This window comes from Alosa pseudoharengus, unplaced genomic scaffold (genome assembly GCF_046254945.1).
Source record: "Alosa pseudoharengus isolate Yale_2024_CS ecotype anadromous, Long Island Sound unplaced genomic scaffold, YU_APseudo_1.1 YU_APseudo_1.1_scf_7, whole genome shotgun sequence".
Classification (NCBI taxonomy): domain Eukaryota; kingdom Metazoa; phylum Chordata; class Actinopteri; order Clupeiformes; family Clupeidae; genus Alosa; species Alosa pseudoharengus.
In genome coordinates, this window is record NW_027468859.1 from 13,974,213 (window position 1) to 13,989,212 (window position 15,000).

The 15,000-nt window shown below is 45.4% G+C and overlaps 1 protein-coding gene across 1 annotated transcript in view; it reads right to left on the minus strand.

The window, feature by feature from the left end:
- The window catches only part of pak5 (p21 protein (Cdc42/Rac)-activated kinase 5), a 46,721-nt gene that overhangs the window by 19,529 nt on the left and 12,192 nt on the right, over window positions 1-15,000 (minus strand). Inside the window, exon 2 of the mRNA XM_076271854.1 lies at window positions 754-1,725. Coding sequence (XP_076127969.1) covers window positions 754-1,725 — 972 coding nt within the window. The remainder of the gene's footprint in view (window positions 1-753; window positions 1,726-15,000) is intronic.

Genomic DNA, 15,000 nt, shown 5'->3' on the forward strand with positions numbered 1-15,000 from the left:
ATTATTAGGCTTTAATAGGCCAATCATGTCTATCGAATCCCAGAGCAGACTGATTGGATTGGACGGTTGGACAGATCAAATGAGCACGTGATCAAAAACGGTCAAAAACCAGCCCAGATCACTTATTAATGCTATTGAGGCTGTATGTATTATGACTGAGATTTAGATCTGTCTCACAAAGTACATTAATCCTTAAAGGAGTACCGTCACACCGGTGTGACAGGAATGTTGGGAAATTAATGTTCTAAAAGAATATCTGGGTTCATTTTAGAACCTTCAATTGTTGCGGAACGGAATCTTATGTTAGAATATTCAAAAACCTACACCTTTAAATAGCTTGAAATGATGTCTCAGTAATGTATTTTAGTAATGTATTTTAGTAGTACTGCCTAACACGCTACAAGAGAATATGTGTATAGTAGTACCACCAATAACTGTGTGTGTGTGTGTGTGTGTGTGTGTGTTTTGTGCGTGTGTGTGTGTGTGTGTGTGCATGTGTGTGTTACCTTGATGTGCTGGACGTGGGTAGGTGAAAGAGCTGTAGAGGTGTGTGTGTAGTGTGTATGTGTGTGTGTGTGTGTGTGTGTGTGTGTTTTGTGCGTGTGTGTGTGTGTGTGTGTCTGTGTGTGTGTGTGTGCATGTGTGTGTTACCTTGATGTGCTGGACGTGGGTAGGTGAAAGAGCTGTAGAGGTGTGTGTGTGTGTGTGTATGTGTGTGTGTACCTTGGCCATGGCCTGCGTTGTGCTGGGGGTCTCGGACAGGCGTGGGTAAGTGTACGAGCTGTAAGGGTGTGCCTGGGGGGCCACCTTGAAGGCGCTGGTGGAGTGGGGGGGTCCGCTTGGGTCCTGCAGTCCGGACCCTGACCGGGACCGCTGACGAATGGTTGGCTGTGGGCTACTCTGCGTCACGTACGACGACTTGGGCCGGCGCTCAAACTCGTCCCTCGGCACGAGGCCGTAAATGCCCCCGCCGCCGCCCATCCCCCCCCAGTCGCTGCCGCCCTCGCTGCAGCCGTAGCCCAGCTGGTCGCTGTGCAGAGAGGCTCGCGACGGCGTGCCCATCGGCACCTCCCGGTAGTCCTGGCTGGACGACGAGCCGCCCAGCGAGGCGCGGTAATAGTCCCTGGTGCCGGCCGACCCCGACCCCGAGCTGGGCCCGTCGCCGGCAGACGCGGAGAGGCGCACCTTGGACTCCAGGTAGGCGTGGTAATCGGGCGGCAGCTTGGCAAACTCGGAGCTCTTCTGGGGCATGGCGTCCGGGTAGAACGGGCTGCGGATGGGGTGGTGGAGCGGCGCCATCAGGCCGGCAATGGGCAGCGGGTGCCCGTTCTGCTTGGCCGGGAAATGCCGGTAGTGGCGGCCCACGGGCCAGTCGGCACTGGCGCCGCTGGTGTAGTCGTAGGCGTAGACGCCGCCGCCGCCTTTGTCCCGGTACGGCTCCAGCGAGAAGTCCCGGCTGCCGTCCAGGTCGCAGGAGTAGCGGGCGTAGTAGTGGCTGAAGCCGTTCTCCTCGGGGCCTCCGGGGCCGCCCGATTTGGACCCCAGGGCCGAGGCGGAGGACAGGGGCGGCTTGCCGCTGCCGCCTGCCCCCCCAGCTGTCTGCAGCGCCCCCGGTGGACTCTCCTTGCGTAACGAGTTGGAGCGCGTCACCGAGATGCTGTCAAACTCCTCCAGCAGGCCGTTAATGGAGGCGTCCTTGGGCGGCCGGCTCCCACGAACAATCGTCTACGTCACAAACAAACAAACAAGCAAACAAACAAATAGATGGATGGTAAGTGATCCCAGTAATACGCATAATCATGTCACAGAGTTCTCAAACACGAGCCTTTTGGAGTTAGCAAGAGGCGGAAGATAAGAGAATCCAGGCCCAGTGGCTTGCCGCCGGTGGCGTGCCACTTCGAGTCCGCTGTTGGGCTACCATCACCTTTAATTGCACTTGGTTTGAATATTATGAAAAAACATAAAATGTTATTAAAATGTAGGAAGAATTATAACTGAATAGGCTACATCAAAAAGTGTTTTGGACCACAATTGGCAAAATGGTAGGATGTTTGTCGGTTTGTCGGACCACCGGAAAACCGATGAGCAAAATGGCAGCAGATCACCATATCTGCCCCGAGTGGTCCGACAGTGGTCTGCCATCCTGTTGCTATCTGGGATTGCACCTATCGCCTACATCCTCTATACTATCACCTTACCGTATACTCAATTATCAAGACGGAACTGAAGTACATAGTCAGACTTTGGCGCAGTTGTAAAGAATGGAAAGCACTGTGCATACTAACCTATAGGTAGTAGTATAGGGTAGAGTTAGTAGTTCAGAGGTGAGCATTGTTATCTTATCAGTATGCACTATACTGTATGTAACTAACAGAGAATGATAGCGGTGTATGCTACACTTGCAAAGGAGTATGGTAGTGATACATAATGATGGTAGCATACATCATGTTGACAAATACTGTTGGTTCCACACAAACCAACCTCTAAAGTGGCATCATTCGCTTCCTTCCCCCTTAAGACACTTCACATAACAATAATGGAGGTCGACTCAGAATGCACACCACATCTAACACTGCAAACAAACACTATGCCTTCTAGGTAAGTAAATAAATAAATAAGTAAGTAAATAAATAAATCCATATTCTGAGGCGCTCTGAATGGTTTTCCAGTGTACCAGATTAGCATAACCTCCAGTAGGCGTTTGTGATAAGAGTGTTATTAATCTCAACATTTGGCATGCTTCAACCCCAGGAACAGAGCTTTGTATAAACAGAACACGCACACATATAAATAAACACACACACACACACACACACACACACACACACACACAGGGTGTTTACATGTCATCCCGGCCCACAAATCCTATGCTGTGTTAAGAGCATTTCATGGTGTCAGTGTGAGAGAGACATGGTGCTACCTACCAGAACAGCACTGGTTAAGAAGACTCATCTCTACATCCACACCGCAGCCTGTACAGTCTGAACAACCACCACCGCAGCTAACTGCCGAGGCTGGACCAGAGGAGGCCCAGATCCAGAGCTGCCAACTCTCACACATTGAGAGTGAGATTCATTCATTTGATTGGCTCCACGCCCTCTTACACCAATCAAATGCGTGAGGGTTGGTTTAGGTTAGGTTGGTTAGGTTTATGGTAGCTTTTTCTCTTTGTTAAAGTAACAGAGAAATATCTACAATCTCACAGTCTGCTTATGGTAACCACCACCTATGGAACCAGCTAGAAGATGAAGCGAGATCAGAGCTAGCTAAGAGCTACAGTACAGTGTACTTACAGTCTCTTTGGGTAGCACAGGGAATGTAAATAAAGTGTTCAGATGGCCTTTAGTAGAGCTGCTTAAGCCCAGAGATGTGTAAGCATAATACAAATACCCCCAGTACTGCTGGCTAAACCATCTGGCTTTAGTAACTACTTTAGAACTAATGAGTGAATTTAACCATCTCTGTCTTTAGATGCATGGAGCAGAAACACACAATTTGACCCTCTGAACTTACGAGTTAAACCCTGGCTCAGATCTTGCTTCTGAAACGGCTGGATTAGGTGAATTCACACACTATGGGATTGTAGGGAAGAGGACAGGTAGGATAACATGGTGGCTCTCTCTCTCACACACACACACACACACACACACACACACACACACACACAAACCCGCGCGCATGCGAGCGCCACTGCGGTCTTATGACAGCCGAGGCGGGTGGAGAGATAGCAGGCGAGCTCTGCCTTATCGATCTGTGTTCCAGAGTGTTCCATAGTGTGATACCATGGCGAGCGGAGTTGTCATGTCAACCTGGGACGGTTCCAGACACAGCTAGGAAGCTTTCTGCGTCCCAGTGAATGTCTGGTGTTCCTGAGGCCTGTCTGCAGGCCTGTGAGAGGGATGCTAAGGGAACTAACTGTTGTGTTGGGGGAGAAAGGTTACTCATTCATCCTTGCAGTTGATACCTGACACCATTGAAATTTGGCTGGAATTTAAAGGCATGCTTGAGCGATCCCCACAATGACCTGCCTGGCCAAACACACACACACACACACACACACACACACGCACATGCATGCACACAAACACACACACACACACACACACACACCGCAAAGTCACATACAAATGCAAAAAACAATACAAACACACATCACAAAGTCACACACGCACACATACACATCACACACACACACACACACACACACACACACACACACACACACACACACACACACACACACACACACACACACACACAGACACACACGTCTTCCACAACCATCTCAGTTGGGGGAGCAATAATGGGGGTTTCAGTAACTCCCTCCCTCCCTCCCTCACAAGGACTTTTCCATTAGTGGTAAGGCCATTTGGACTCGCTAGAGTGGCCGTCTGAATCATGAGATGATGAGGAACTCCACTGCAGTCCACTCCTGCAGACCACCCCCCTCAGGAGCACTGCCCAGCAGCACCGCTCAGAAACGTTGTGGTGTGTGTCACCAGCATACAAACAATTTAAAGTGTTTTTGAGAAACACTGGCATTTTATAACACCAATCCGTCAGCTCAAGTATATTTTTTTTCAGTATGTTTTTTTTTTTTTTTTGCCTTTTTAAATAAGACAATAAAGAGTGACAGGAAGTGAGTAGGAGGGAGAGAGAGAGAGAGAGAGAGAGAGAGAGAGAGAGAGAGGGAGAGAGAGATGGCATGGGATAGGATCAGATAATGAATGTCGGTTGGAATCCAGGCCCTCAGTGAGCACTTCAACTGGGATGTCTGATACAGACTGTGCGTGGTGGAGCAGCGCTAACGTTACTGACTGACCATCGGTCCACCTGGGCTCCACTCCAAAACCAAGTCATTGCGTCCGCTAAATATTCAACTCAAATCAATTTTAACTGTACATTCTGCCGTTGGCACCACAAGTCTCTCCCAGCGAAGGTGTTTCTCACTCTCCCACTCTGACATCATGTCAGAAGGTTGCCGGTTCGAGCCCTTCTCCTCCTGACCCTGTCAAAGTGTCCTTGAGCAAGACACTGAACCCAAAACTGCTCCTGATGTGCTGGTTAGCGCCTTGCATGGCAGCCTCCGCCATCTGTGTGTGTGTGTGTGTGTGTGTGAGTGTGTGTCTGTGTGAACGGGTGAATGTTAGGCATGAAATTGTAAAGTGCTCGGAGGCGTAGAAAAGCACTACAGTATATGCACGCAATCCATTTACCATATCACTTGAGTCCAGTACGCTGGGGACGCTCTGCAGGGCGTGTTCACAGAGTGTCTTTTTCATTGTGTGGACGCACGGAGACAACAAACGATGTGTGAGCTTTTAGAAGTTAATTAGCTATGGATTAGTGCTCGTCCCCATTATCTCTCCACAATGAGAGCAGCAGCTGAGCTCTTAACTCCAGCCAGGCGATCGCTCTCTTTTACAACCACAGATCTCTCCGAGAGATCTCTCAGGCTTGCTGCACACGCCGGAACTGTAATAGCGTAGAACCACACACACTCATCAGCTAGAGATGGCTCATCGCATGTTCGCATGTATGGAGTGTGAGAAAAGAAAAAAGAAAAAAACTTTGGATTTTTTTGTCCAGTAGCCAGTAAGACTTTATTTGGACAGTCTGTCCACAGAGACTGATGACATAGATGGTTTGATAAAAATTGACATATTCATGTTCTTGTTCATGTTAACCAAACTAACCCTTAACCCAAACCAAAAACAGAGCTTCAACGGATCATTTGTTTATAGTCTATAGAGGCCCATCTAAATAAAGTGAGACCTAGTCACTTAAAAGCCTTATATACTGTATATGCCACTCTATGCAAAAAGCAGTACAATGCTGATGTAGTCCTCAGAGATTGGCTGCATTTGAAGAATAGTTTGGGAGTAACACCCTGAAACATGAACAAATAACCATGGACAATGTTTTGGGTGGAGAATGGCAGTAATATACTGGAGCTTTATGCTATCTGACACGTAGGGCTGCATGTCGGCTCACCACAGCAAACCCCAGGTCTGCTTACTGCAGCCAAAGGGCACAGGGAGACACCGCCAAGACTGGCTTAACAGATGGTGGAGGAGTGTGTGACTATTGTGTGTTATTTATTACACATTATGCCTCTGGTGACCCTGTGAAGCTACCCACTACACACACACACACACACACTCACACACACACCATCACTATCCCTCAGAGGCGCAGAGGACCTGTCCTGGTTTATAAATCTCCAGGACGACTCGGTCAGTTCATAGAAGCACTATTAGCCAGCGGCCAATCCATCTCTTTAATGTCCGTGTCAAAGGCACTTATCAGGGTGAACACAAGGGGGCGCCCTCTCAGGCCTGCACTGCAGACACAGCGGCTCATGCTGGGCCAGTTCAGGGCCAGTTCTAAGCCAGATCAGAGCCGCATCACAACCGGAACACAATGCACAATGTACAGCATCCCTCAGTACAGCAACTGATCAGCGTAAATGGACTGTCTGCCTCTGCGTTTCAGAATCAAACCATAGAAAGAAGGAAGTGACTGATGTTCTGAAAAAATCTGGGATAGATCTGCCCCTGGTTCCAAGACCCAGGGTGTGTGTGTATGTGTGTGAGAGAGAGACGGGGACAGACCGTCTCATACGAGAAGAGCACTAGAGGAGGCGATGTCATGAGTGGTGGAGTAGATTCTGGCTAGATGAGGCGAGTGCTTGTCTGTATATGAAGCGTGCTCAGTTAAGGAGCGGTTGAGAGAGTCATAATTCTGTTCCGTCCATGTGGCCGGTGCTGCCGCTGCTGCTAATAGGTGCTATTTGAGCAACGCTGCGACCCTAGATCCATTATCCACGGCAAACAGTGGCAACGTAACACACATTTCCCTTTGTCAGCAGCACTGCGGCTCCTTGCTGCGTTGATCCTACAAATGTGAACAGGCTCACACAACCTCAGCTAAACCCAGAGCTTTTATTGCCTGTGTGTGTGTGTGTGTGTGTGTGTGTGTGTACCGGGGTGAAGTGGGATGTGGAAATATTGAAGCTCACTACACTCAGAGCTGTGTGTGTCAGTGTGTGTGTGTGTGTGTGTGTGTGTTTGAGGGGGTGTTTGAGGTGGTGGGGTAACAGACTCAAACTGCTTCGGCTACACTCAGAGTGCGAGGAGCGGTTTTACAGAGGAAATCAATAAGCCTGAGTAAGAGTGAGAGGTGTGTGTGTGTGTGTGTGTGTGTGTGTGTGTGTGTAGAGGGGGTTGGTGAGGTAAGGTTAATTACATGCCAAATCAGTGTCAAGGCTGCTAAATCAAACCCTACCCAGGAAATCTTCCCATTGAATGGAGTTATAGGAGCCAATATATCAGAGTCCCACTCTTCACTTAGTCCTCCGCTCACTCAACGTTTCTCTCTTACACACGCTCAACTCTCTCTCTCTCTCTCTCTCTCTGTCTCCTCCTTCTTACACACGCTCAACTCTCTCTCTATCTCTCTCTCTCTGTCTCCCCCTTCTTACACACGCTCAACTCTCTCTCTATCTCTCTCTCTCTCTCTGTCTCCCCCTTCTTACACACGCTCAACTCTCTCTCTCTCTCTCTCTCTGTCTCCCCCTTCTTACACACGCTCAACTCTCTCTCTCTGTCTCCCCCTTTTCTCTCTTCCCTCTCTCTCTAGTCTTTCTTTCTGTGAGATCTCACTATGTCTTATTTCTTCTCTCTCTTTTCCACTTTCCACTTCTTCTCTTTTATACCTTCCCTTCTTTCCTCCCTCCCTCCTTTTCTCTCTCTCTCCCTCTGTCCCACTTCCTCTATTTCTCCTGCTTTCCCCTCCCCCTCTTTCCCTCTCTTCATCTCTCTCTCATCTCCCATGCACCTCCTCTTTCTTTTCATCAGTCCCCTCATCTCTCTTTCATCCTTTTTTTCTTCTTCATTTCCCCCTGTTCTGTCCATCTATACACCTCTCCCCCTCTTTTACTTTCTCTGTCTTCCTCCACTCTTCCTCTCTCCTCTCCCCTTCTCTTCATCCCTCTGTCTCTCTTTCTTCTCTGCCTCTCACTCCTGTCTCTCTCTCTCTCTCTCTATACTTCTCTCTTCTTCCCTCCCTCCTCTCCCTTTCACTCTCACTTTCTTCCTGAACCCCATCCAACCCCCCTTCTCTCTCCCTCCCTTACCTCCTCTCTCCTTCCTCCCTCTCTCCCTCCCTCCCTCTCCTCCTTTCTCCCTCCCTTCCTCCCTCTCATTCTCTCTCTCTCTCTCTCTCTCTCTCTCTCTCTCTCTCTCTCTCTCCTGAGTGGCCCTCTCGGTGGAGCTCGCTCACTGGCTCGCAGCATCTCGTCTCCGCGGTGACAGTGGCCATATTTCACCGGGCCCAGTCTCTGGCCTGTCCTGCCGTGATAAGCTGTAATAGATCCACTCATCGCTGCCGCAACGCCGCCACTGCTGCCGCTTCAAGGTAAGTGAGCTGATGAAGGTGTGTGTGTGTGTGTGTGGGGGGGGCTGCAGAGGCATGGACTGTTAGGGGGAGGGGGGGGTGAGAAATTAGGCTCTCTCCAGAAGATAAGAGAGGATTAACCTTGGTCATAATGGTGGTGGTGGGGGAGGCTATAATTAACGACATTGCCCTTGGTGCTACTCTTGTGCATCGCTCGTCTTTATAGGGTGCGTTTTACCCTATGGGTGCCAGGGTGCACTACAGGCTGTAAGCACCACAAACCCCCACCCCCCTTCCCAAGACACAATGGACACCAGCACTTCCAAAAGAGCTTTGTTAGATTACAGCACACGCTCAACAATGCCACACCACTGTGACATGCTTGGTGTTTGTCAGTGAACAGGTACATAACTGCCAGCTTGTAGCACCCTGCACAAAAACACATTCATCATGCCCTTTGAAATCATATAGGATCTCTCTCAGATATTGTATGGAGCATCATCCTGTGTATCTGCAGGAACTTAAGCTGTGCCATCTTTTAACAACTGCTCACATAAATACATTGAGTCAGCTTAATATCTGTGTATACTGTACGTGTGTTAGTGTGCATGTTTCAATATGTTTGTGTGTGTGTGTGTGTGTTTCTGCACATCCGAGTGAGGTTTAATATCCATTTGAGATTGAGTTAAGTATACTGGTACTCTGTAATCAGTATCAGCCGTAAAAAAGTCTCCCATTGTGAGCTGCTGACAAAATGACTCGTCTCCCATATCTCTCCACTGAGCACATCTCCCAGAAAATGATCTAAAGACACACAGAGAGAAAAGGATGTGCTCTCATTCTCACTGACTGTGTGCGTGTGTGTGTGTGTGTATTTGAGTGTGTGTATGTGTGTGTGTGTGTGTGTGTGTGTGTGTGTGTGTGTGTGTGTGAGTGTGTGTGTGTGTTTGTGTGCTTGCATGTGCGTGTGTGTGTGTGTGTGTGTGTGTGTGTGTGTGTGTGTGTGTGTGTGTGTGTTTGACTGTGTGTATTTGAGTGTGTTTATGTGTGAGAAGAGGGAGACTAGTCCCTCACTACTGCCTGTGCAGTGCTCCCGTCATGTAAGACTCCACAGCGCCTTCACACGGAGTACATGGAGCACTGTTTCTCAAATCAGCCTGAAGCCGACAACACAACACCTTCATTGAGTCGCCGATGGCAAGCTACACTTATTGTAACACCAACAAAGCTTGAGTTCAAAGTCCACCAGTTCAGAGTTTATCTGAAACACAGTCACTGTGACAGTTACTCCAGACTACACATATCATGAAATAAACATAACATGAAGAAAAGGTTTCAACACACATCAAAAACCCCTCCACCCTCACACACAAGTCAATACTCTACAATATTATTAATTGTCATATTGTAATTCTGCTTTGTTCCATCCTTAATAGTGCTGCTAAATGTATCAGCAATGCTGTAATCCATAAAAGGTCTTCTGGCTGTAGAAGGCATGTGTAAGGTGCATGGCAGAGGCAACCAATCAGATTGGTTTCTGCTGAACTGGCTTCCTTTAAGGATGAGTTGTGACGGGGGAAGTACTCTGCCTCCCTCTAGTGGTTGCTGTAATGAGATGCATCACATCAGCAATCAGGACAGGCAGGACAAATTTGAATCCTTTTGGCAAACTGTCCACTGCCACAACCGACGGACATACAATGCGATAATATGTATGACATGTAGTATATGCACTTCATTTAACATCTAGACAGAAGGTAAAAAAAATAAGTGTTATCAAATAATAACAATATGCAATTCTGAGGTACAATGTTATGTGTAAATGGTAACTTTAAAGTACATGCTAACTTTAAAAATGAAGTGTAAGAAATTAAATCCTATATATTTAATATATGATAACCAAATTCATTTCAAATATTACATTAATGTGTTCCACTTTTGCAATTTGCTCTTTTGTCCTCTAATATATTATATTGTAGGCTACTTTTCGTATCTGCCCTCTCAGATGTCTTCAGATATTTTTCTGGTTGTTAGTAGCCTATATGGCTATAGGTTGTTAGTAGCCTATATGGCTATAGGTTGTTAGTAGCCTATATGTCTATAGGTTGTACCACAACCCCTAACACAGTGTTGGGTATCCCTCTAGTTTAGCTATACTAAAAAACTGTTATGGAAATAAAATGTAGCAAATTAATCTAAACACTTAAATCCTTGTTGTTTATTCCCTAGAGAAGTGAAATCTCCATGCCAGTGGCTGACGCCACAGAGTGACCCAGATAGGAGTGACCCCTGCTGGGAGGAGGCTTAACTACCAGCCCCAGGCCTCTGAGTCACAGCAGGCCTCTGCACTCTGGCGGCTGAGACCAACACAACCACACTGCTGTACCACTACTGACCTTAAAGCAGAACAAAGACCGGCCAAGCTTATCCACCACACCTCTAAACTCTGAAACAAAGACCGGCCGAGCTTATCCACCACACCTCTAACCTCTGAAACAAAGACCGCCCGAGCTTATCCACTTTACCTCTAACCTCTGAAACAAAGACCGGCCAAGCTTATCCACTTCACCTCTAAACTCTGAAACAAAGACCGGCCGAGCTTATCCACTTTACCTCTAAACTCTTAACCAAAGAAGACCAGTCGAACTTATCCACTAACACGTCTAAACTCTGATGCAAAGACCAACTGTGGATACCCACTTCTCTAAACTCTGATCCAAAGGGCAGCTGAGCTTATCCACTTTGCCCTTAAACTCTGAACCAAAGACCAGCCAGGCTTATCTACCTCTAAACACTAAACATGGTAATGTTCTTAGGGGCCAATGACAATGGTAAAAGGGTAGATGACAAATAGCAGAATTCAGACTGTCCATGTGTCACACACTTATAAAAAATGGCAATTGTTAAGAATTGATATGGAAATGTTGTAGGTCTGGTAGGTTCAAGTTCTGTCATATTAAATTTATTGGATTTGTATTTAACTTTTGACTTAAAATAATCATCCAAACATAAAAAATGTCATATGGTGTGACTGTCCACCATGTGTGCGACTTCCTAAAAAGAGTGTATATCCATAAAAAGTATAATTACTTTAAAGTTTTACCATGCATATAAAATAATTGGATGTTTTTTACAACCACAGAAAGTTTTGATGTTTATGCATGCTGTCCAACTAAGTTATAATCAAATATATTTTGTCATATGGTGTGACACTATATTTGTATATTTTGACCAGGCATTCATTTGGACATTATTATTGTGAAGAGGACCCTGCTTAACCAGGAAGTAACAATAGAATGTCAGGAGTAATTGGCATGGTCAAGAGGTGAGTTCTGTTTTTTAGATTTATATTTAAAAAGCTTTGAATTGGACATCATCAATCGTGGCCAAATTTTAGTGTCTTATGGTGTGACATCATTTGCCTAAAAAGTAGCTATTTTTCACAAATATTCTTCATGAATTCTTAAAAAGCACTGCTGCCATGTGGTCAGTTGCATGCTAAATAATAGTTAGATGTATTTAACTGTCTAGAAAATTAGCTTAACTGTCAAAATGTCATATAGTGTGACACTGCATCATATGGTGTGACAGCTTTTTTCAAGTCACACTATATGACATTTCTGTCACACCCTATGACCAAATTGCATTTTTACATAAAAGTTCTTGTAAAAACATGTTTTTTTATTCAGATATTATATGTTTTTTTGTTAAATCTGTGATAATTGGGAAAATGTATCTGTACAATTCATATTTCTCATACTTTTTTCTTTTATGTTACCATGCCATGTAAGTTTAAAAAATAAATACTAAACTTTCATCTATTTTGCTGTTACACGCATACACCATTCATACGGTGACTTCAAAATTCATTGTTAATGATTTTATTGTCATTAAAAACCCTGTTTTGCTCTGACACATGGTGGAGTGGTGCAGTTCATCATATGGCGTGACACCATGTCATTTGGTGTGACATTAAATAATGTCACAAAAAAAGACTTTATAATTGAAAAATCATTAAAACATCAATAGCACACAAAGGAAATGGTATCTGCAAGAACCTCAAGAATTTTGAGTGAGTTCTTACAAGAAATATCAGAATTAAGCTAAAATATCTGGTTACACTTAGGAGCATACTCCACCTTGACAAAATAACTTGTTAAATGTTAGGTTTTTCTTCTAAATATTCACAAGGAAATGTTGCATATCAAAGCAAACATGATTAAAATGTACAGTGACATAAATTAAAGTAGAAAAAAGTATCTAATTTTCATTTTATTTCAAATTATTTTCACGTCACAACATGACAAATTCACATATAAATATATATTTCACTTTTTTTTTTTGAAAAAAAAAAAATGTATATTAGTCAAGTTTAGAGATACAGCAACACATATAAACACTTTTTAGGGATGATATTTGAAGTTTTTTTAAATTCCTTTTTTTCAGACTTATTTGTCATCCACCCAAAAACAGAACATAAAAACACTGCAAATACAAATTCAAAATGCAAGTTTCACACCATTTTTGCCTTTTGTCCACACCACAATTGCATTTTTTGGGGGCCTGAAAGTGTTCCATAGTGGAATGATGACAACAGTGCCAAGAAAGTCTTACACCTCTCCTCTGTCTGGACAGGAAAATACTGAACCTTTTGAAAAAGCATGGCCACCCGGCCCCATCTCTAGCCTACACTGTCTTGTTTGATTGTCCATGAAGCTTCAGTCTCATACTAAAACCCATACAAGGACTAACTCTGGAACAGCTTCTGAGAAAAGTCATAGATCACTTCAAGTCAATTTCAAATTTATGTAAAACCATTAACAATAGACATTGTTTCAAAGCGCTTTATAGAACCCAAGCCCTGAATACCCTTGAACGAGCACAAGATGACAATGGCGAGGGAAAAACTCCCGATTCCTGAATCTTTTTTGCCAGAGAGCTGTACTGCTGCCTGATCACCAGCAGGTGTCAGTATGGAGTGGGGAGCTGGTGAACAGAGGAGAGAGTGAGCAGAGCAGTGGCCTGCATGCTTGCTGCCTTCTGGGCAGTTAGAAACAGCCTGTTCCAGACAGCAGGGAACAGACTAGGCTCTGCTATGGACCTGACCCAGTCTGTGTGTGTGTGTGTGTGTGTGTGTGTGTGTGTGTGTGTGTGTGTATGTGTGTGTGTGTGTGTGTGTGTGTGTGTGTGTGTTTGTGTGTGTGTGTATGTGTTTGTGAGTGTGTGTGTGTGTGTTTGTGAGTGAGATAGATAGATTGAAAGATAGATACAGATGGATAGAGAGGGAGGGAGTGTGTGTCGTGTGTTTGAATGTGAGAAAGAGAGACATAAATAGATAGATAGATTGAGAGACAGAGAGAGACGGAGGGAGAGAGAAAGAGCGTGTCTGTGTGTGTGTGTGTGTGTGTGTGTGTGTGTTTGTGTGTGTGTGTGTGTGTGTGTATTTGTCTGTCAGTTTGACCAAGGTGAGTGTATTTGTCTGTCAGTTTGACCAAGGTGAGTTCCTGTGTAACAGCAAACACTACAAGAACAGATGGCAGCTGGAAGCACAGAGAGATTTCAGAAACATGACAGATCACCTCAGACCCCCTGGTGCATGCTGGGATTGAGGTCAGCACTACCCCCCTTAATCCCACTGTTGGCCCTCACAGGGGTGACCCACAAACCCCTCAGGGTGCCACTGAGGACCCCAACAAGCCCGCACCCCCCTCAGGTCATGTCTTAACCTCAATCCCTGGGATCAGTCACTCACACAGAAAAGAACAGCACTACTGCACCCTGGAAACCATGATGCTGTATATACAGCCATGTACACAAACAAAAATACATCCAAGTGTGTGTGTGTGTGTGTGTGTGTGTGTGTGTGTGTGTGTGATGGGCTTACAGGACGGCCAGATTTGTATTGCTGTTGATCTACTTGCAATTCCCTCTTTGAACACACAGGGGCGCTCAAGCTCCATCCATCAAATCAGACCCATGGAATCTTATCAACCTGTCCAGGCTGCCAATCATTACTTTTGGCAACAGCTTGAAATATACTGCTATCCTCTGTCAGAGCCTGACCAGGCTACTCTTAACAGGGGTTCATTTAAGATTAATGTAAATACTATTAATAATATTTACCAATCCAATACTAGCAAGCATTAGTTTGTGAGTGATGAAGAGGATGCGAATATTGGAAAAAGTGTTGAGGTGTGAAACAATATCCATGAATGATGACCTAAGGTGCCCTAACCTGCTGGTGCACACAAGTATTCTGGGCCCTAATTTGAATGAGTGACAAAGATCTAGCTAATTTAAGCTAATTTAATACTATGCTGAATGAATTTCCTAACTTAACTCTGTGGATAAGACCTTAAGCGCACCAACATGCAGCATGCTAGCTATAGTTCATGCATGAGAACTTTGCTTGTGAAGAGGCTTTGCACTTTGCACCTTTTAAATTAAAGCCCTCTATCAAGTCATACTGTTGGTTCATAAACCAGACTGCCCAAATGAAGCCAAACTATTGCCTCTCCCTGGGGTATACAAACCTAAAATGTCATGGTCATATGCTATACTACCAAAGTGAATCTAATCCGCCCGAGGGTCATATGGTCATAG